Source organism: Pristis pectinata, chromosome 2 (assembly GCF_009764475.1).
Source record: "Pristis pectinata isolate sPriPec2 chromosome 2, sPriPec2.1.pri, whole genome shotgun sequence".
NCBI classification, from domain to species: Eukaryota; Metazoa; Chordata; class Chondrichthyes; order Rhinopristiformes; family Pristidae; genus Pristis; species Pristis pectinata.
In genome coordinates this window covers 31,299,274-31,323,731 of record NC_067406.1, presented here as the reverse complement: position 1 = coordinate 31,323,731, position 24,458 = coordinate 31,299,274, and the positions used below count along the sequence as shown (strand labels likewise).

Sequence of the window (24,458 nt, the reverse complement as noted above, 5' to 3'; positions counted from 1 at the left end):
CAGCTAAGGTTTTTGAAACATGCTTGTGGTATCTGATGACCTGCAAGAAACAAAAATATATTACTTATCCTGCTATTTTGGTTTGTGGAAACTGATGTGAACTAGCAATCATAAACATATTACTTTGACAACCCCCACGTGCACTGTGCCACCACATCATCCCTAAGCTCTCAGAGGCTCTAAGTGAGCTGTACTAATCATGTGCATCTGCACTCTGCCAAATAACAAGCTGCTGGGAGCTGGAGAGTGGGGAAGGTGGGTGGAGAGGTAAGGGGAAGGGAAGAGAAAGGAAGGGGCTAAGAGGAAAAAGAGTATATTAAGCAGAAGAAGACAGAGAAGTAGGGGAGCAAAGAAAGTAAAAGCAGCAGGGGGAATAACAACAGGGGAGACAGAGAGTGCGAATGGAAACTGAAGCAGAGTGCTGGATCGAGGAAGGTAGACAAGGGGTGGGGGGTGGTGGGCTGAGGAAGTTTGTGTGGGCAAGAACTCATGTATGTCCAGAGTGTTTCTGTGTCCCTCAGGTGTATTTACATATGCATGTGTTTAAATCCATGCAGTAGAGCCTGGCTTCCAATTGCCCTGGATATCCTTGCAACTTGACCAAAACCTCACCCTGTCAAGTTTGTGTTGTGACTGGTGAGCAACAGCCACTTCATGTTTGAGGAATTTACATGTAAGACTTCTTCCACTGGAAAGGAAGCAAATCATCTTCAGCACTGAGGGGCTGCCTAAGAAGACTAACAACCATTGGGAGAAAGTAGTTTTATAATATTCTACAGAGTTTGTAAAAAAAAACCATAGGTAATATATGCATCAAGCAGCAGCATTTTACAGTATGATCCACAGACTCACAGGACACCTTTTGAGGTGATAATTAAAACATACCCGATCAGATTACTTCTGTCAACTAAATTGAACTAATTGTACAATGATATTTGATAAATTCTACAAGCTACAAACTTAAAATTCATGGAATAACACCATTTAATGAGAATTAGATCAACAACAGAACAAAACAAATGCCAAATGTTCCATCTGATTATAACAAAATACCATGAAAATTCCACTGAAACCTTGTCCGAGGAACTCATACGGTACCGATAAGTATCAAAAGTTGTAGAAATTTTGCAAAAATGTAGTTCCTTATCTCTCCAATAACCTTCACTTGTGTTCTATCTTTAAGAATCACCTCCAGTTCATTTTTATTTATGTCTTTTCACAGATCCAAAATTGATCGTACAAAGGCTTCAAAAAAAAATTAAACCTGTTAAAATAAGGACCAGATTCCAGGTCTACACCAACCTCCAAATTATAGTTCCAGTGAATTTCCAAACCTTCAATCCCATTCAGTGTCTGTTTTCTGGATTTGAAACAGAACACTTATCCAAGAATCAATCCAGAGCTCAATTTTTTTGGAAATTTGTTTTGTCCTTGAGCTCACTCTGCCTCCAGCACAACAAAATCCTCAACGTTTGGAACACTGGAGTCCACTTGTTGGCTAGCAAAATAGCTCCCCTTGCTTGTTGCCCTGGCAGTTGCCTAAAGCCATCTCTTAACAATGAGTCCTCCTATTGTATCCATATTGCTGATTGTCCTACTGTCTTGTGCAGTCTTTTCATAACTAACTAGCCATCGTTAATCACAAATACAAGCCCTTTTCTCCCTTTATCTATTCTTGCCAAAACATTTTACATCATACTCAACATATACCGAAGATGCCAATAATATGCCTATTCTCTTAACCCATCCACGACAAACTCCAATATCTTAAGCTATTTTTCCAATGGATTTTTCATACTTTCTTCATTCTTGTTGTTTTTGTACGTAAAAGGTTGCAGGTTTAGGAGATCAGGTTTAAGATCAGGTTTACTCATTGGTTTTCACCAGGAAGAAAGATGTGCAGGCTGGAGAGTTAAGGGAGGGGTATGCTGTTATTCTGGAGCACATCTGTATCAGGAAGGAGAAAGTGCTAGAAATATTGTAGCACATTGGGTGGATAAATACCCATGGGACAGGATCTATCTCAGGATGCTAAGGGAAGCAGGGGAGGAGAGTGCTGGAGCTGTGATGGAGGTTTATCTTCATTAACCACAAGGAAGGTACAAGATTGGAGGATAGCTAATATTGTCCCCTTGTTCAAAAAGGGCAATAGGAATAAGCCTGAGAACTACAGGCTAGTGAGTCTTACATCAGTGGTAGAGAAGGTGTTGGAGAAGATTCTGAGGAACAGGATTTATGCTCACTTGGAAAGACAGGGTCTGATAAGGCGGAGTTGACATGGTTTTGTGCAGGGGAGATCATTTTCACCAAATCTGATCAAGATTTTTTTGTAAGTTAAACAAGAAAGTTGCTGAAAGCAGATTGATAGACACGCTTAACATAGATTTTAAAAGGTCTTGTGACATGGTCTCGTGTAGTAACCTGGTCCAGAAGGTTAAGGCACAAGGAATCTGAGGTCTGTTGGCAAATTGGATCCAAATTTGGCTGGGTGATAGGAGGTGGAGGTGGAGGGTAGTGGCAGATGGGTGAATTGCAGTAACAAGTGGTGTACTGCATGGTTCAGTGCTGGGACCTTTATTGTTTCTGACTTGGTGGTATGATTAGCAAGTTTGCAAATGATACAGAAGTTGGCAGAGTCATAGATAGCGAAGAATTTTGTTTAAGGATACAGCAGGACATGGATCAGCTGGAAAGTTGAAGGGAGCGGTTGCAGGTGGAATTCAACCCGGACGAGTATGAGGTAACACACTTTGGGAAGTCAAATTCTGGTAGAACATATAGAATAAATAGCAGGAACCTCAGGAGTAATGATGTACAGAGAGACCAAGTCTATAGCTCCCTAAAAGTGGCAACACAGATGGATAGGGTTGTCAGACAGGTATTTAGTATGCTTGCCTTCATAAGCCAAGGCAATGAATACAAGATTTGGGATGTCTTGTTGTAGCTGTACAAAACATTGGTTAGACTGCATTTGGAGTATCGTGTCTAGTTCTTGTCACTACACTATAGGAAGGATGTGGTAGCAATAGGGAGAGTGCAGAAGCGATTCGTCAGGATGTTACCTGGAATGGAGGGTTATATTTTATAAGAGAATGGATAGGCTGTGTTTATTCTGACTGGAGCGGAGAAGGCTGAGGGGTGACCTTATAGGGGTTTATTATATTACAAAGGACATAAATAGGATAGACAGAATCTTTTTCCCAAGTCATTGGAAATCTTGAACTAGAGGGCACTGGTTTAAAGTGAGGGGGGAGAAATTTAAAGTAGATCTGAAGGATAAGTCTTTCCACACAGAATGTGGTGAATAGCTGGAACAAGTTGCCAGCGGTGGTGGTGAAGGCAGATACAATTATAATGTTTAAAAGGTGTATTGACAGGTACTTGGATAGGAAAGGTGTAGAGGGATTAGCGATGATAGGCATTATGGTTGGCATGGACAAAATACTTCAAAAGGGCAAGTTTCCGTGGTGCATGTTGTTGTGATTCTGTGATAAGCACAAACTACAAGAAATAATCAAATTTAATACAACAAGGAACAGGCAAAATGTATGTCAAGGTGTCACTGTGAAGTAGTCAATTTCTTAATTGTCACATTGGTTTTCTTTTAATTAATTCTTTCACAGGGTGAGGACTTTGCTGACAAGGCCACATTTATCTCTCAACCCTAATTATTCCCTGCTACTCCATTTATTAGAGCAATATGAGTCAACCATATTGTTGTGGGTCTCAAGTCACATATAGGTCTGACTGCATTTCCTTTGGTCAAGAATGGCAAAAAAATCATGTTCACTGGTATACAAAATACAGATTGCTGTTTAAAAGCTTGACAGCTAATTTTTCAGGTTAAACTTTAAACATCGAACTTCAGAGTTTTGCCTTGCATTAATTGAAGTCTTCAGGAAAGCTTTTTTATTGCTTGTGCAGAATACATGGAAAAGATTCTCTCATTAGTTGAAGCTGTGCCATGTTCAGTGCACTTCAATTGAAAGATAGATGAAGAGCCACAATGAATGGTTAGATGTTCAATCAAAGCACATCTTTCTAAATGAAAATAAAGGAAATAATCTACTTTATAGAAAACACAACCATCATGAATTAGTTAGGTACTGATTTTGATCAAGCCGCAATACAAGTATAAAAAGACAGTTTCACACCTACTATTACGGCTTCAAAAGTATAACATTTGAAAAATATAGCTTGACTCCACTGTGATAGTTGCTTCTACTCAAAAGAAAATCAATTGTTTTGCATGCACAAGTTTGGCTTTATACAATTTTTTTTAACTGTCTGACACAGAGAGAGCAGATTTTGCAACAATTATAGGTTTAACTAAGCTAGGTTTGCAGCATATTATAAATGTAATATTTAAAAAAGGAGTAAAATAGCAGCATTTCAAATCCAAAGAATTCTCCAAGGAAGGAAAGAAGTGCTGGGTTTTGTTCTGAGGAGCCAGTTTTGTTCATGAGCTTTTTTCCCCAATTAATTAAGAAAACATCTATTTCTTATTTTACAGTGTACTGTTGACAGAATAGACCCTGTCAATAAACTTCAACACATTCTTCACTACACTCTTTGAACTGTGTTGTCCCTTTTGGAATAAAATGATGTGGCATTACTTGGCTATTAACTCCTCAAATGTAAAAGACCTTCAATTGTATGCTTCATTTATTCACATTCCTTACTTATCAGATTCTAGCACTTGTAGCCTTTGTGTTCCCGCTCATCACTGTCTACCAGTTACCTCCACCTTCACCATCCTCACCCCGCACCTGGCTCTATCTGCTCCCTGTTTTTCCCTTGTCCGCTTCTACCTATCATCCACTTGCCCCTGTCTCCCAAATCCACCCCTCCCCCTCCTGGTTCCATCTGCCCATCATTCCTCACACCTCCTCGGTCCACCTATCACTTACTGGCCCCCATCGCACCCCTCCCCTCTTTATACTGGCTACCTTCCTTCTCCACTCTCAGTCCTGATGCTGGGTCTTGACCATTCCTTCCCCTCCCACCCGCCGCCCCTCCCCCCCCCCCCCCACAGATGCTGCTCAACCCATTGAGTTCCTCCAGCATTTTGTTTAATGGTCCACATTACAGCATGTGCAGTCTCTTGTGCCTCTGGCATTTTACAAATTTGGGTTATTTATTGCTAATGCATTGAAAACCCTTACTTGTTTTCTTTTCACATTTAGTGCAGAGTTAAGACTGAGACCCACACTGGGCCTTCAGTTTGAAGTATACTTGCTTCAGATTTCCATATCCCTGGAAGATCTATCAGCAAGGTAACATGATGTGAGTAACACATGCAGAGCAAAACCACAGAGGGCTTTCCTGTTACACAAATCAACCATCCTGCCTCCTGCTGCTTCTTCACTCCATCTGAACTGTCTCAGAATCACTGATGTAATGCTCTAAGTTAAGAAAGTACATCCACCTTAAACTTAACAGCATTTCGCTTTTATTTTATCTCTCACATTTTGCCAAACTTAACCACAATTTGTCACCACCAAGAATACTATACATTGGAAATAAACACTGATTTGAAGTATTTCATTGAACATCTCTTTCACAGCCACTTACATTATCCTCTCTGCTCATGCTCCATGTATGTCAGGCGATAATTCTCTGCACTACTGATATTCAAAACTAAATTAAGACATTCCCTTCATTTTTCCTTCTGTATTTGCAATCTCTCTTTTGCTACTACTGGCAGTCCTGTACTTCACATGTTTTCCTCTTAGATTTTAGTTTATGTTCTCACATGATCATTGCATGCTTAAGACTATCTCCTTTATTTTGTACACTGTTGAGCAATTGCAAATTGCTCTCCAAAAGCCATTTCATGTCAAACTATTGAAATTAACTTTCACACTTGTTAAAACCAATGGCTCATAACTGATGCATCATTTCACCACCTGCCTTCTACTTTTTCCCTTTACCAATGCATGTGAAAATGCAAACAGATAAGTGATCTATAAACCCAAGTAGCTATTTCAATTTCCAATCAACTGCTTGAGAAATTTAAAAACAGGCCATGATATCATGATGAATAAGGTAGAGATGTGAACTGATGAAGTCCTACTTCTATCCAGATCAAACTATTTCAGTCATACAAGCTTCCAATCAGCCAATATTCAATTATTTGATGAACCATACCATGTTCATTGAATTCAATATTTTCTCTCCCCTTTGTCATCGACCAAATCCAGTATAACAAAATATCATAATGGCCATTCAATGATACAAGTGAGAAAGTAATCAAAAGCAATCTCCAAAGATAAGTTGCTGATACGTATCCCTTCTCTTATTTAATGTCAATGGTTCTTCACCCTCTCACTTTACGATGGTCTTCAGCAGCATACATAATCCTGTCAACAGGGAGGCAAGATGCCATCCTGGAGTGACATCTATAGCCACACTAGCTCCTGTTTGTCCTCTAACTATTGAATCCCCTATCACTATTGCTCTCTCTCTTTCTCTCTCTCCTCCTCTGCAGCTCAACCACTTAAGGTTCCAAGCTCTTGTCACTGACTGCACTCTCCTCTTCACCAGCATCTAAAATGGAAAGTCTGTCCATGAGCAAGCTGACTTCATCTTCCTAAAATATGGAAATATGGACTTAAGAACTTCAGAAAAACATGCCTGCTTCTCCCATTCTGTCTCACAGCTACTCAATCCCTCTGTCTGCATACACTTAAGCAATAAGTGTGACCACCTCACTAAATGTGCCATCCATGAATTCTTCAGCTTCATGGATACATCACAGTCATTTCAGCTGCTGCTCAAGTTCATGCAGTCAAGGCAATGAATAGTGGCAGGTCCTCAACGACATAACTGAGTGACTTGAGTGGGCATGGAATAAGCCCCATGCATGAAATTCCTCTGGAAGCCTCAGTCAATCAACAAAACCACATCACCGGTTCCACTGACTGTCAAAACTAACAACGTTTTTTTTTCCAGAAGCAGATGGTTATTTCATTGAATAACTACTATAAAATTTAAGTTATTGAACATCCAAAAAGATCAACAGCACAAAAATATAATTAAACACATTGAACAAAAGCAAATTAGAAACAAAAAGGGCCTCATTTTATTCTTCCCCTTCTGCAACCCAATGATCCCCATTGAAATCTATGGCCTAATTCTTCCCACACAGACTAACCTTACACAAAACCTGATAGTAAGAGCAGATACCAGTGTTAATGCAGTGGAACCTCAACGTGATCTATCTCTGCAACTCAAATGCATACGTAGGTACCTGGTTACGAAGCACGGCTGGAACCTGGGGTTTGGTGAACCTCAAACATCAAGTTCAAGGTTTATACACTCATGCGGATACACTGAATTTGGCTGGCACTTGCACTGGGAACTGCCTGCAATCACCAGCAAAATCAGGCCAATACATCAATCACTTAGATGAAACAAAAAAGAAGGGTTATGATTTGGTTACAATGGAAACATGGTGAGGTAGGAACAAAAGCTAAAAATTCCCAGCTGCATGCACTCAGTAAAGAAAGTAACAAGGCAGAACGTGGGGGTGGGGGTAATTGGGGATGTGGTGGGAATACTAATAAGGATACGGTTTCCTCCCACATTCCAAAGACGTACAGGTTAGGGGCTGTGTGCATGCTATGTTGGCGCCAGAAGAGTGGTGACACTTGCGGGCTGCCCCCAGCGCATTATTAGCAATGCAAAAAGACGTATTTCACTGTGTGTTTCGATGTACATGTGACAAATAAATAAATATAGCATCTTATCTTATCACATTTGGACAGGAGCTGATATACAATATTGTTCAGAATGAATCTATTTGGAAGAAATCAAGGATGAAAAACAAAGAGACACTACAATGTTTTCAAAGATATGCCCCTGTGATGAGCAAGAGAAAATCCACTGATAAGTATCACATTAGAACAACTTAGCAGTTAGGCATGTACTTCATCTCATGACTTTCCTTTAACAAAGGGAAGGCACAAGAACATGTATGTATTTAGCAGAAATTGCCTTATCAGTATATTCCTAACTCTCCAAGGAAGAAAAGAAGTGCTGGACCTTGTTCTGAGGAATGAACTAGAATAAAGCAGCATAGATCAAAATTAGACAAAGTAATTACTGAATCATTCTGTTTGGTAAAGGAATTACTTCTTTCTTCAAGCATGGTCCCCTGGATCATTCACAATACTCCAGCTGAGGCTTTATCAATTATTTATAAACTTAAGCACAACCTGTTGCTTTTAATATCTTATTTTTCTATTTACAACCCAACTAACTTGCACACTTGTTTTAAGGAACCTACCAACTTATTCTGTCACCTTGAGACATGTATTTGAGCTCATCTGTATGCCTTTAAGGTTAAAGATCAAAGGAATAGTCAATTCTACTATTTGGAACACTGACAAATATTCCAAAAATTCAGCTAAGGAAAGCAAAGAAAAATCTTTTCAAACAAAAAGGCTAATTTTGCTTCATTTCATATCAATTACACTGAAGCCCCAGGGCAGTGAAAATTTAATTACGGTATAACTAACATCTCACTAATGTCATGTAAGACATCGGTCCAAAAGGTTGTATGCTTCTGAAATGAAGTGAAAATTGACAGAAGGAAAGAGAGTAAGTGTGCTTGCAGCAAGTCAGTTAAGTAATCAACCAGTGAGAAGCCTTAGGGGTCAGTTACTGCTTACAATATAACCAAAAATTTTACAATGAGAAGAAACAAAAGAATCTCCAAATCCACAAATGAAAGGAATTCATGTAGGAACTGCTGACAACTAGAAAGCAAACTGATAAAATACATGACCCAAACAGTTTGGAGAGCTGGGATGAGTGGATAAATGCCAAGTTTTGAGACTGAGACAGGATAATAACCAGTCACAGGAAGAATACTATTATGCTGCAGTAAATGGCACAGGAAAAGGACTTGGAGATATTCCAAGATAAATTGCTGATGCCATCAACACTGTGAGCAACAATGGAAAAAGCAAGCAGGCTTTGAGGGCACGTTGGCCAAGTAATAGATCACAATCTCAGTTTCTTGAAGATTTATGTAATGCATTTGATTGCTCCACCAGAGCATCATGAGTATTTCTGGTTATTTTGTGAAGAAAGACCAGTGACAGAAATGGTTGCAGAAACAGGAATAAATTCTTGAAATATGAATCAATTTTGATCTTTACAATAACAATATTTCTTTTAGAGAGAAAAAGTATAGGTTAGAAAAACGATCAATAATTCTGCACCACTGACCTAGAAGTAGCAATATGCAGTGACGGAACAGTTTTTGTGTTATAATTCTACCCACAGAATTGAGCAAAATAAAAGGTTGCCAAGGCACTGAAACAGACTTCAATGTCAGGCTCTCACAAACAAAATTAAAAGGGACTTTTAATAGGATACAAGTGATCAGACTGCCAACCAAAACTGCCAACAGGCTGAGCGAGCAGATCGAGGAGGGAAATTTCAAAATGCTGAGCAAGGCAAGTTTAATGACTTTTTCCTACTGACAGGCCTGGTGAGCAAGGTCCAGCACATAAAAGGGAGGCAAGTTCTAGCAGAGCAGCCATCTTGGAGTGGCCATTTTGAGAAGGGCTGTTTTGACGTGGAAGTGCTGTGTTTGAAGCTTGAGTGTAGAGGCTTTAGCAAGGAGGTAGAGCAGTGACAGGGTACGGCAAGTCAAGATGCCTATCATTTTTCTTTCTTTTAACTCAGTACTAATTTCAGAAGTAGAAATGGCAGTTAGTAGTGTGGTATATTCCTCCTGTAAAATGTGGGAGGTCAGCGAGACGGACACACTACAACCAATGTCCAGTGGCAGTCGTATTCACCAAGAAGCATACAGGAGGCAGAAAGTATGATAGGTAGAAGTTTCAGGGAAGTAGTCACAGTGCAGATTCAGCCAGATCATTGGGTGACTGCCAGGGGGTGGGGGGGGGGGGGGTGTGGGAGGTAGGGAAGCAGGCAGGTAGTGTAGGAGTTCTCTAGTCAGAGACAAGTATAAAGGTTCCCGTGACTGTGAGTGAGACTCCTGGATGGTGTGTTGCCACCTAGTGCTGAGGCATTGAGTATAAGAGTTGGGACATCATGTTACAGTTGTATAAAATGTTTGTTAGCCCACACTTGGAGTATTGTGAGCTGTTCTGGTCACTGCACTACAGGAAAGATGTAATTAAGCTCGAGGTGCAGAAAAGATACACAAGGAGGTTGCCTGGAGCACAAGAGTTATAAGGAGAGGCTGGGTGTGTTTTCCCTGGAGCAAAGGAGACTGAGAGGTGACATGTTAGGGATATGTAAAATTATGAGAGACATAGATAGGGTAGATGGCCAGAGTCTGTTTCTCATGGTAGGGGCTTCTAAAAACTATAGGACATAGGTTTAAGGTGAGATGGAGGCGGTTTAAAACGAATCTGCAGGATAAATTTTTCTACAGAGTGATTGGAATGAGCTGCAAGAAGTGGTGGTGAAGGCAGGAACAATAATATTTAAGAGGCATCTGGACAGGTACTTGAATGAGCAAGACATGGAGGGACATGGAATTAATGAAGACAAGTGAGATTAGTATAGACAGGCATGATTGTCAATATGGATGCAGTGAGCAGAAAGGCCTGTTTCTATGTCTCTAAAATGCATTTGCTCCATCTACAAAGGCTAAACTACTCAAAAAAAAGCAGCACTTTTATAAAATAGATATCCATTATACAAGTATTCATTCATGCAATTTGGTCATCAATGGCTAATGCAACATCTATCGTCATATATACATGTTCCAGAAAAGGTTGTGAGCTGCATTCCTACTACTAAAATGCAGCTGGCAACTTGAATTAAACAGAAAATGTTAACATTTTCCAATCATACATCGTCAAGTCCCCATTTATTTTAAATGACCTGTTAATATGTCACTGTGTAAATATGTCCACTGGCCTATAGTGACAATGTTATTTATTCAAATCTTCATTTTAAAAAAATTCTGTGCAATATTTTTTCCAAACCAGAAGTATTAAAAATTATGCAACAGGTAAGATAAACTATAATTTCAAAACAGTGGTGCAGTTGAGCATGTTTATGATGTTCTCTTACTGTATTTTATCTTAAAAGTACATGAAATGGGAGATTGACTAATCAAATTGGCCACTGTAAATTGCTCCAAGTGTGTAGGTGAGGGGTGATTGGGGTGTTCAATGGTGGGTGTGGATTCGATGGGCTGAAGGGCCCACTTCTGTTATGTGCGTCTCTATGACTATAACTTTGTGCAAGAATGTCCATCTGAATGAAGAAGAGCATTATTTCTAGGGGTTTGATAGCTCTTGAGATTTTGCTGAGAAGTTCATTGTCCAGATAGGCATCTCTTCATGGGCATTGTTTAATCAGTCTCTTCACAATAAGAACCTTAATGACAATGTACACTACATACCTCGCTCCAAAGATGTCTTTTTTAGCCAGATCAATGCCTGAAATAACCTTGACTCTGAGAACACGAGATTCTTCCTGAAAGCAGAAGAATAAAGCAAAGTTTTAAGAAAAATTGTTCCGTTATTAAATTGCAAAGGTGCACAAATTCCAAATCAGATGATGGGAGACTGCAACCCCAATTTTACTCTGCTGCGTAAAACTATAACCAGTTCTGATGATGAGACAGTGACTGCAAACATTAAACTGGCTTCCCCCCACCCCACCGCCCATGAACATTGATGGAAAGGGAACTTAAGATTTCCTTCAACAATAACAAATTTTGATAAATTATCAAAACCTTGCATTCATATTCCCTAACCACAGCAAGAACATTTTGCTGGCCTGATTAACAGCTTTTTACTGTCACATCAGCTCAAAAACTGTAGAACTAATATGGTTTGATTACTTTAAGCACCATGCAGATCGAATTAAAAGCATTCATAGCTTGCAGCTTCTGCTAGCAATCTTTAACCTGCTCTCCACATCAAACAAGCTTAGACTACTGAAAATCTCTTCTGGTCAAATGTAAATAATGACAATGGGACAATAAAACAAGACAAATATTGACAGCCTCTCATCTAAAAGGCATTAAATAATTAAAAACAGATCTTCAATTTTGATTACAGAAGCTTCAGTACAAGGTCAATCGTCTGGACTCGCATTTGTGGAGCACAGCATGGTCCTTAGCAACTCAATTGATCAGCATCCTGCATCCAAGAGCATCTTCTGTGCCCTTCTACATTTTTGTTTTATGGGCAAAGGCAGCATAGACTCAGATGTAAACTTTTGGATAAGGTTTTAAAAAAATGGGAAAAAAAATTAGAATCCCGCATTACTTTACTATTCCACATCTACATACAACATCAAAGACAAGAGCTGGATGAAATGATACACTGCAAAGTAACAATGTTCACTGATGACTTCATGGAAGCCTACTACAAAGATCCAGTGAGCTACATGACTTGAACTATCACTTTCCCAATGCCATTGATAGTTCAAGAGGTTCCCATATGTCCATTTTGTGTCATATCACCCGAGAGTGGATTTGCCAATCACACTGGCTAATTCCTACAGGAGTGCAAACTGGGAAAAGAGGCAAAGAGAAGGGTCTTTGACCTGAACCATTAATTGTTTTTCTTTCCACATACGTTGTCTGACCTGCTGAGCATTTCCAGCATTTTCTGTCTTTTAAGTTTAAGGAAAAGTCCTTAAAGGAGAAAGGGGGAAAGAAAAATAGAGGTAGAGGATGAGAAATAGATAGGTTTAGTGAGGGAGTGCCACAGTTTAGGGCTTTGGCAGCTGAAGATACTCCCACCAACACTGAACCAATTAAACAGTGATCAAGCAACGAGAATGAGAGCAGGCTTGGATTTGAGAGCCAAAGGTGGACAGGGGCAGAGGTAACTGATTGCTTGAAATTTGTCGATCTAGAAGAGAATGAGCTCCTTACATTAGCAAAATGCTAAATGGATGAGTAGAAGAGCGATTGTTTAAGGAAGCAATTGGTAAGGGGGTAAAGAAACTGGGTTAGCTCTTCAGGATGCCTCTGGCAGAAGCTTAATGTTGCTTACCCTGACGTAGACAGATATTTTTTCACTTCAAACCCAAGGAATACAAACTTGAGTGCAACGAGGGCCATGCAAGGAAATCAAGTCGGATGGGAAAGAGATGGCAAATGTAAAGATGAGGAAGTTGTTCAAGATCAAAATCTTCACACGTTCAATAACAGAAGGACAAAGGCTAGACACTTGACAGGTGAAAGTTGTTGATGGGGAATAAGTTAAATCCAAGTGGTATCACAGAATGAGATGGGAGAAATGAAGGTTATGTGTGTATTCTGATGATTAGAGGTACAAAATAAATAGTTAGAGATGTGATCAACAAGGAGTAGAGGTCACACAACATAGTAAGGGTGACCAGGTGTGCTGAGTAGTGAGGAGGGGGAAGGGGCAGGGGCAGGGCTGGGTAGGATTGGCAGCAGAGCTTAGACTGAGGGAAATCAATAAAGAGAATGAGAGGACAATGAAACCAGAAGGGAAGAGAGAAAAACAAGACCAACTTCATACTTGTGCATAACATCCTCCTCATGTTCAATTTCCTTCACAGTCTGACCAAACTCATCTCTGTCATGAAGCCTTATAATCCAAAGACGTTTGCACTCCTCTATTTCTGTTCATCCACTACTAGACTTGGGATATCTTCCGGAAGACTCCAATTCTCTCTTCTGTTAAGGAAATCACTCAAATAAATTCCTATCTCCTAATGTTGCTCAGTATCATTATTTTTGGTATGCTACATCTTGCATGAAGTACTGTGGGAGCTATTGCAGCATTAAAATCCTAAATAAATTTAAGATGTCTCCATTGTTGCATCTTTACTCAGTTCAGAGGTCAGAGGAAAAAAGGGAGAGAGGGAGGTTATTGTGGTTAGAAACTAGGACTTAGCAAGGGATGGCAACAAACTAACTTTGAAAAAAGGTGCAAGTGCTTAGACAAGATATCAGAAAAGGAGAGAAAAAAATGTCCCTTTATTCCTAGGAATGCATTCTGATTGCTATCTTAGATTCCAGTGATCTAAAGAACAAATGTAGTTCAATATACCTTATTCACAGTGAATCAGCAGAAAACATATACCCAGGCTAATATTTTTCCAATGAACCCAGTCCCCAAATAATTCCAGTAGATATAAGAAATCCATTCGTTGAATTTCTATTGTTAAAGGAATATCTTTTTCATACAAAATTATTTGGAGTGTAACACCCAACTTGGAACAAGTTTACTTCGTCTAAAATAAAATATGGGAAGTTCTTTTCAATTCGATCCATTTGTTGGTTCTGTAATTTGACCATTGCAAACAACAAACAAAAACCAAACAGACAAAACACTGAACATCTTGCACTTGATGCAATAAAAACAGGAGGGTAAACAGGTCAATCCCATTCAATTCCAGCTATCATAAATTGCCTGTGATTCATTCCACACCAAGCCATGCAGCAACGAGATTACCATTTCTTGTTATTTTATTTGTACCATGCTTGCAGTTCAGTTGTTAGCCGATCAACCTGAATAAAAGTTACATTTGCCTGATACTCTCAGTCACAGTTTTCATTCAAGACACCATTTTATCCACCACATACAAATACGCTTCCCATTGCTATTATTTCTCTCCTCGCAACTTTTCAGTACAGTAAAAATTTTGTACATCAAATGTTAAGGTGCCCATCTGTTTATTTTGGTTATCTCAGTTGCAAAAGGCAATGAGAACTTGAAAATAAGATTGTATCTTCATTCACAAAAAACTCAAAAATGAGCTGAATGTACTTATGTGTTCAATGTAGGATCATTAATGTCATTTCCAAGAAAACAATTGGTCTCCAATTAATCCACAGTGAATTTGGCTGAAATTATGTCAGATCTTTGGTGTGTTGAAATTTGATGTTTGCAGCATTTCCAATGGCTTAATGATTTACAGCTTTTCTAAAAACAGATTGAGAGGGATGAAGCAGGTGACCCAAACACCCACAGAGCAGATTGCACAATGACTACATATTTTTAAAGTCCGGTTAGTACTTCATACATTCAGTGTATGTGTGGACAAATCCACAAGATGAACACAAGTAATTTTATTTCTGTTCAGCTGTCATTGGAGTGTCACATACACTAACTTCAAACTGAGAACAGCAACTGGTAGAGAGCCAACAGTTCAATCACAAACATTCCTAATACATCAATAACAGAGAGGGAGGGAAAATGTGCAGAAAGAGAGAACCACGGTTTAATAGATAACACTACTTTACATAGTTTTCATTGCAACTTGGTATAATGCTTCAGATTACAGTAACTTCATGCAAATGTTTCTTATGCAAACAGTTTTGTTGCAACTTATGGATGTGGGCGTCAGTGGCAAAGCTGTTACTTATTGCTTATACTTGCCCTTGAGAAGGAGGTGGTGAGCTGCCTTCTTGAACTCCTGTAGTTCTTCTGGTAAACTTACTCACACAGTATTTTGTAGGAAATTCCTGAAAATATTCAGTGCAATAAACTTTGATCCCAAGCATGATCAAATATTTGGCACATTATTTACCTCAAATCTAGACTGTTCACACAATCTCTTGCTCATTGTTTTACAGATTCTATCATTCCTTTTTCTCTCGCCTAACTGTACAGGTCACTCTTATTGCCTTCTGCCCCCACCCACCCTCCTTTACATTCCCTTCACTCATTCTCCACTCATTTGTGTTAATTCAATCTAGAGTTCCTTTCCCCATCTCCCAGTAATGCTCACACTCATTCTCTTTCACTGCATTACCCCATAACTGCTCCAGGCTTGGAAATATAGCTTCCATTCACACAACCTCATTTGTCTACACCATTTTCCAGACACAATCTTGACCTGGCTATTATTGTGGTTGATACATTAGTCCAGGTTTAGGTGTAATGCAGTCACCTTAGAGGGGGAAGAAAGAACTTGGTTCAGTTTAGATATTGGTATTGGTTTATTATTGTCACTTGTACCGAGATGCAGAGAAAAACTTGCCTTGCATACTGATCATACAGGTCAATTCATTACACAGTGCAGTTACATTGGGTTAGTACAGACTGCATTAATGAATTGAAGGAGCATACTTGGAATTTACAAAGGAAGTTGGACAAAATACTTGACCAAACCTTTAGCAAATCAAGAAGTGAACTTACATGTTAACTAGGTACTACAACTTTTTTTTAAAATAATGGGCATCACTTAACTCATGACTTCTACCAAAATAGCAAAATTTAATCTGGTCCTCCCCTGCACAATCCAATTAGACTTGGTGCCCTTTAAGTTCTCCAGCTAAAATCTTTGCTCTCTAGTGACATTGATTTATAGACACTGACTGGGTTGTATGCCAAGGCCATGAATAAAACTGTCACCTTGGTTTGCTGCTGCATCAAAGATGCACTGGATAATCAACTTCCTGCAGTTGAAACATCAGCAGTGAAAATTACATCCATACAGAAAGAAGCTCTCTTGCAGCTGAACTGAGTAAATTAACACCCTCAACCAGCACCAGCAAAGAAACATCGTGTATTCTGTGGATAGTAAATTTTTCAAACCTGCTTGATCCTGCACTCAAATACTGATTTGATATCAAAAGCACTCAACTCGCCCCTGAAATTTAACCCTTCTCTCTGTTTGATCCAGACTACAATAGGATCTGCGTACTTCATGTGATCATTTGTAATATTTGTAACTGATTCCTTCATTTGATATTTCTTTGCAATGTTTTCCAGTTTTATTCAGTTATGTGGGGCTCAAAACAGCAGAGTGATTAAAACAGAAAATGCTGGAAAATCTCAGCAGGTCAGACAGCATCTAGGGAAAGAGAAACAGTTAAGCTGAAACACCAACTCTCTCTTTCCCTAGATACTACCTGCCCTTCTGGGGTTTTCCAGCATTTTCCATTTTAATTTCAGATTTCCAGCGTTAGTATTTTTTTTAATTTTCTGGATTTACAGGCGACATCACTCACAATGAAGAAATGTGTTCCCGTGGATAATTCAAGTTTTTCCCCACATGATTAGTTCCTTGTTTCAAAAGCTGAGATCATTCTCAATACTTTGGTTGGGATCAAGTTTGGATGGACAAGGCTTAGCCAATTTCTACTACTTGATACAAAGTGGGTGTAATTATGCCTTTCTACCCTAAATTGTGCAATTTCCATGCCATGGAAAAGATCTTCCCCAAAATAATATATTTTTATTCATGAAACAGAATGCAATTCCTTCTTCCCAAATTATGTTTTTTTTTAACCTTTGCCAAAATCCATAAATGTACCTGTGGTCGGGCACTCATGCAAATAAATCAGTGTTGTCACAATTCAAGCTCAAGTCTTCAAGCACCAAATTAATTTCCAATGATGAGTTTTACTAGTCCAGTACTCCACTTTTTGTTGTGCAAATATAGTGAAGTGGAAAATGATAACCCAGATTAAAATCAATTATTTGTGAAGATTAGTTAACATTAAGTGCAATTTTCTTTTAGAATCACTGCCCACAGTGAAGCTGATGACCTAAATATTAAAACCTACAAAGACACAAATAATTGTGCTAATATAGTGAACCTCAAGTTAATATTTAACAAAGAACTGGCAACTTTCTATAATTAGCACTGATATGACTGGAATCCTTGGAATATCATGCACAATGAGGCAGCTATGACCCAGATCATTTTATTGAGCAACATAATCAAGAACGGTAACAAAGTAACTTGCACAAAACAAAGAAACCAAATATGATGGAACTCAAATAGGTCTGGAAAATGAGAACAATGCAGCTGGTGAGTGAGTCACTCTTTAAAACTGACAGACCAGCTCAAATGTTCCAGTTGTGTGCCCTTAACCAGAACAGGTGTACATGCCCAAAATGTCATTCCTATCTTTTCATACAGTATTCTGTGTCTTATCTGAATCCCAGAGCTGTTTTGAAATAAGGGAGGAATATGGTCAAAGTAATAGTGATTATGTACATAACAGATATCTGTACACTTAGATTCAATTTATTCTACAGCAAATTAAGTTGATCAAACGTTGAACACAGCATATTTACTTATAGATAAAGCCTGTTTGAGTACATACTGCTGATATCATTGATGTTACCACACAATGTTATATAACACAAACTGTAGTTGTAAACAGTGTGATCAAGCAGGAAGAGGCACCTTCAAAGCTATTCACAGCTAATGTTGTCTCTATCATTTTGCCAAAAGCACAGAAACCTACAAAATATCAAATATTTATGAGCACCAAGATACTGCTCACAAGCACTTACACAAATCATGCCACTTATAGTGTTCGGCCTTATGACACCTTTTGGTTTTGCATTATAATCATTTTTCCCATTTCACCAATAACTGGAGAAGAGTCTTAGGAATCAGAATCTAGAATAAGAATCCATTCACAAGATCACAAGACAAGGGAGCAGAAGTAGGCCATTCAGCCCATCAAGTCTGCTTCAAAGAAAAGGGAAAAAAGAAAAAAGAAATGATAAATGGCGGGGGGGGGGGGGGGGGGGGGTGGAGTCTGCTCCATGAGAAAAAAACTATTCTAACCCCAATTTCCAGCCTTATCCCCATATCCCTTGATACCTTGACTAATTAGATATCTATCTCCTCCTTAAACGCCTCCAATGATTTGGTCTCCACTGCTGTACATGGCAAGGAATTCCATAAATTCACTACCCTCTGGCTAAAGAAATTTCTCCTCATCTCTGTTTTAAACCTATACCCTCTAATTCTAAGATTGTGCTCTCTGGTCCTGGACTCACCCACCAAGGGAAACAGCTTGGCCACATCTACTCTGTCCAGTCCTTTCAACATTTTAAATGTTTCTATGAGGTCCCCTCTCATTCTTCTGTACTCCAGTGAGTACAGTCCAAGAGCCGACAAACGCTTATCATATGTAAGCCCTTTCATTCCGGGAATCATCCTCGTAAATCTCCTCTGAACCCTCTCCAACATCAGCACATCCTTCCTAAGATATGGGGCCCAAAACTGTACACAGTACTCCAAATGAGGCCTCACTAGTGCCCCTTAGAGCCTCATCAACACTTCCTTACTCTTATACACTATACCTCTCAAAATGAATGTCAACATAGCATTCGCTTTCCTTACCACCAATCCGACCTGGTGGTTAACCTTTAGGGTATCCTGCACGAGTACCCCCAAGTCCCTTTGTATTTCTGTACTTTGAATTAATATCTGGTAAAGCATAGACTTGTTAGGGATAGTCAGCATGTCTTACAAACTTGATTGAGATTTTTGAGGAGGTGATAAAGATGATTGATAAGAGTAGAGCAGTGAGTGTTGTATACATGGACTTTAGTAAAGCTTTTGACAAGTTCCCTCATAGTTGGCTGATCCAGAAGACTAAGGCACATGGGACCATGGAGATTTGGTAGATTGGATTCAAAATTGGCTTGGTCATAGAACACAGAGGATAGTGGCGGAGGGGTGTTATTCTGACTGGAGATCTGCGATGAGTGATGTTCCGCAAGGATCAGTGCTAGGATTCCTGTTCTTTTGTAATTTATATAAACGATTTGGGTGAAAATGTAGATGCGCTAATTAACAAGTCTGCAGACGACACAAAAATAGGCAGAGTTGTGGATAATGAGGAAGGTTGTCAAAGGATTCAGCAGGATTTAGACCAGTTGGAGATGTGGGCAGAGAAATGGCAGCTGGAGTTTGATCTGGGCAAGTGTGAGGTGTTGCACTTTGGGAGGTCAAATGTAAGGCAAAAGCATACAGTAAATAGCAGATCCCTTAAGAGAACTGAAGTAAAGACTGATCTTGGGGTGCAAGTCCATAGCTTCCTGAAAGTGGCAATGCAAGTAGATGAGCTGGTTAAGAAGGCATACAGCATGCCTGCCTTCATGGGTCAGGGTACTGAGTAAAAAAATCATGAAGTCATGTTGCAGCTGTATAAAACTTTGGTTAGGCCACATTTGGTGTATAGTGTGCAGTTCTGGTTGCTGCACTAGAGGAAGGATGTGGAGGCTTTGGAGAGGGTGCAGAAGAGGATCACGAGGATGTTGCTCAGATTAGAGAGTATTAGCTATAAGGAGAGGTTGGACAAATTTGGATTATTTTCTCTGGAGCACAGAGGCTATGGGGCAGCCTGATAGTTATGAGAGGCAGAGATAAAGTAGAAAGTCAATCTTTTTCTCCAGGGTGGAAATGTCAAATACTAAAAGGTGAGGGGGGAAGTTTAAAGAGGATTTACAAGGCAAGTTTTTTTTTTTTTACACAGAGCACGGAAGGTGCTTGGATTGGGCTGCCAGGGGAAATGTTGGAAGCATACATTTCAAGGTTTAAGAGGCATTTCGACAGGCACAAGAACAGGCAGGGAATGGAAGGATATAGACCATGTGTAGACAAATGGGATTAGTCTCAATTGGCATCATGGTCAGCAGAGTCATCATGGACTGAAGGACCTGTTCCTGTGCTGTACTGTTCCATGTTCTTTGCATCAGCCTGCAACTTACAATGATAAACTTTTTACTTCTGAAAGTTTGGTGTCATCTGCAAACTTCATATAGCTCTTCCTTTCAGTTTCTTTTTCCTATTACTTCATTTTTTGAGGGACCATGAAGATTTAGTAGATTGGATTCAAAATTGGCTTAGTCATAGAAGACAGAGGATAGTAGTGGAGGGGTGTTATTCTGACTGGACGTCTGTGACAAGTGATGTTCTGCAAGGATCAGTGCTGGGACCCCTGTTCTTTTGTAATTTATATAAACAATTTGGGTGAAAATGTAGATGCTACTTCATCATTAACAGGGCCACAAGGCCAACAATTACTGCCTACCCCTTAAGGCTCCTATGATGACCGTTAGCCACCTCCTTGCATTGCTGTAGTCCTTCTGGTGAAGGTTCCCCCAGAAAGCTGTTGGGGAAAGCCAGAGATGATGAACGTATCCTGATTCATTTCCACGTCAGGATGACGTGAAACTTGGAGGGAAACCTTAGATGGTGGTATTCCTATGCCCTTCTGAATGGTAGAGGTCATGACTTTGGCAGGTGCTGGCAGAACAGCCTCAGCAAGTAACTGCAACGTGGTTGGTATGCACTGCAGATGCTGCATCAGCGATTAAAGAAATGAATATTAAGCCTGCTGGTAGGGTTCCAATCAGGCAAGTTGGTACATGCTGTGCTTCGACCCTTTTTGAAGCTGCACTCGTCCAAGGAGGTGTACAGTGTTCCATCATGCTTCTGACTTGCGCCTTGAAGCTGGTGGAAAGAGGCAAGTCACTCAATGCAAGATACCAACTCTCTGATCTACTCTGGTAGCTACTTAAGTTGCTGTTCCAGATAAGTTTCTGCTCAATGATGAACCCAGGATGTTGATAGACTCAGCAATGGTAATACCATTCATCATCAAGGGAGGACATTAGACCCTCTCTTGTTGGAGAACATAAGTGCTTAACTCTTTCGTAACACCAATGTTTCTTGCCACTTCTCAGCTGATGCCTGAAATGTGGCTATCTCTTGCTGCATGCAGATATGGTCTGCTGAGGAGCTGCGAATGGAATTCAACATTCTGTAATCATCTGCAAATATCCACTTCCTACACACACAAGTTTATTAACTCTGAAGATCTGTAATATGTCACAAGTTATCTAAAATATGCTACTGACACAAAACTGGATGAAACTGCAAGTGAAGAGAATGGAAGGAGGCTTCAAGGTGATTTTGACCAGTTGACCGAGTGGGCAAAAACATGGCATGTGCAGCATAACTTGGATACATGTTTTAGTCGGGGAAAAACAGAATGGCCAAATATTATTTAAGTAGCGACAGGTTGTAAAATGATGTACCAAGGGGTCTGGGTGACCTTGCACACCAATCATTGAAAACAAATATGCTGATGCAGCAAGCAGTTGGAAAGCATATTGTATGTTGGCTTTTATTGCTAGACTTTTGAGTATAAGAGCAAGTTTGGCTGACTACAATTATACAGGGTCTGGACAAGACCATACCTGGAGTGCTATGGCAGTTTTGGTCATCTTAACCAAGAAGACATATACTTGCCAAATTAGGAGTGTGCTGAAGGTTTACCAGACTGATTCCTGGAATACCAGGACTGTTGATTGAAGAGAGATTGGATTGACTAGGCTTATATTCACCAGCATTTAAAATATTGAAGTGTACAAAATTTAGACAGGTCTCCATAGGCTAAATCACAAGATCACAAGATAAGGGAGCAGAAGCAGGCCATTCGGCCCATCGAGTCTGCTCCAAGGAAAAGGGAAAAAGAAATGGGGTGGGAAAAAAAGAGAGAGAAAAAAAAACTATTCTAATCCCATTTGCCAGCCTTATCCCCATATCCCTTGATACCCTGACTATTTAGATATCTGTCTATCTCCTCCTTGAATACCCCCACTGATCTGGCCTCCACTGCTGTGCGTGGCAAGGAGTTCCACAATTTCACCACCCTCTGGGTAAAGAAACTTCTCCTCATCTCTGTCTTGAAACTGTACCCTCTAATTCTAAGATTGTGCCCTCTGGTCCTGGACACGCCCACCAAGGGAAACAGCCTAGCCACATCTACTCTATCCTTACCTGTCAACATTTTAAATGTCGCTACGAGGTCCCCTCTCATCCTTCTGTACTCCAGCGAGTACAGTCCAAGAGCCGACAAACGCTCATCATACTTAAGCCCTTTCATTCCTGGAATCATTCTCGTAAATCTCCTCTGAACCCTCTCCAACATCAGCACATCCTTCCTAAGATGCGGGGCCCAAAACTGCGCACAGTATTCCAAATGAGGCCTCACTAGCGCCCCGTAGAGCCTCATCAACACTTCCTTACTTTTATACACTATACCTCTCGAGATGAATGCCAACATAGCATTCGCTTTCTTAACCACCGATCCAACCTGGTGGTTAACTTTTAAGGTATCTTGTATGAGTACCCCCAAGTCCCTTTGTACTACCGCACTATCAATCTTCTCTCCTTCTAGATAATAATCTACCCGCTTATTTCTACTTCCAAAGTGTACAACTGCACATTTCTCAACATTGAATCTCATCTGCCATTTCCTTGCCCATTCTCCTAAACTGTCTAGGTCCCTCTGCATTCTTTCTATTTCCTCTATGCTCCCTACTCCTCCACTTATCTTGGTGTCATCCGCAAACTTAGCCACACAACCATTTATTCCATCATCCAAATCATTGATGTACAAGGTAAAAAGGAGAGGCCCCAACACCGACCCTTGCGGCACACCACTAGTAACCGGTAACCAACCAGAACGAGATCCTTTTATTTCCACCCTTTGCTTCCTGCCAACCAGCCAATTCTCCACCCATTTTGCTACCCTGCCCATAATTCCATGACCTCTCATCTTATTAATCAGTCTCTTGTGAGGCACCTTATCGAAGGCCGTTTGGAGGACGTTTCCCATGGCTGGGAGGTCCAAAAACACAGAGACATACAGTACAGAAACAAGCCCTTCAACCCACAGAGTCCATGCCAACCATTTACACTAATCCTACATTAATCCCATTCTCTTCACATTACCATGAACTCTCCCCAGATTCTGCCACTCACCTACACACCAGTGCGGAGTCTGTATCCATTGCAAATTTCAAACCAGTTGCAAAGCAACTGCAGAAACAAAATAACTAAACATTTTTAAAAGTTACCACCAAACATTCAATTCCGCACGACTTGCCAGATTAGGAAGTATATTGTTTGCAATCCCATTAACAATATCTAAAAATAACAACACATGACAATCGATACACAACTGGAAAGGATGTAACAACCTCAAATTTACATTCCTCAACTCTGCAAAAGTTGATCACAACAACACCAACCCCAGTTATACTCTGAGAAGCTGATGTGAAAACTCCAAAGCCACAGATATTTTCACTGTCCTTTTTTTCCATATCTGTTCCCCCACCCACTCCCATTTCAGAGAGTCCTCTCACAATAGTGGAATCACACTATATTGCTTCATAAATTAGACTTCTACAAAACTGATACAAGGTACAAGAACTAAATAGGACCACCAAGTCAACTTGCATGCACAGACAAAAAAAATACAGCTAGCTATCATTCAAGATAAACAACTCATGAAAACTGATCACAGCCAAGTTCCAGTTTACTACCAAAATTATTTGGAACTGTGTTGGGCAATCATGTAAATAACTAAAAAGTAAGGGTACTTTCTGAACAATCCCATTCTGAGTTATTTTACCCTGGCTACGGGTAACACACCCCTCATCTCCTGCAACCCACACAAGCTTCTTGAACACACTGTGGTCTCCTGTGCATTCTAACTCCATTCATCTCAAAATTGGCAATTATGCCTTCAGGCTCTCATGCTTCATAAAAATAGTGGCAATCCAAGATCATTTGAGATAAAACACTCCTGAAGTTTATTGGGAACCACCCAAATAAATCTTTTGTACAGCATTTTTTAAAAATGATGTTACTGTCAAGCTGTATGCAGCTGTTCCTGATCAGAAGGTCCATAAGAGGTT

The 24,458-nt window shown here is 39.9% G+C and overlaps 1 protein-coding gene across 9 annotated transcripts in view; it reads right to left on the bottom strand.

Moving 5' to 3' along the window:
* The window catches only part of nedd4l (NEDD4 like E3 ubiquitin protein ligase), a 316,982-nt gene that overhangs the window by 229,357 nt on the left and 63,167 nt on the right, over positions 1–24,458 (bottom strand). For 8 of the 9 annotated variants that reach the window (XM_052036646.1, XM_052036653.1, XM_052036662.1 and 5 more), the window contains exon 2: positions 11,399–11,472. The exons of the other annotated variant lie outside the window; for it this stretch is intronic. In XM_052036646.1, coding sequence (XP_051892606.1) covers positions 11,399–11,472 — 74 coding nt within the window. The remainder of the gene's footprint in view (positions 1–11,398; positions 11,473–24,458) is intronic. 9 annotated transcript variants of the gene reach the window in all.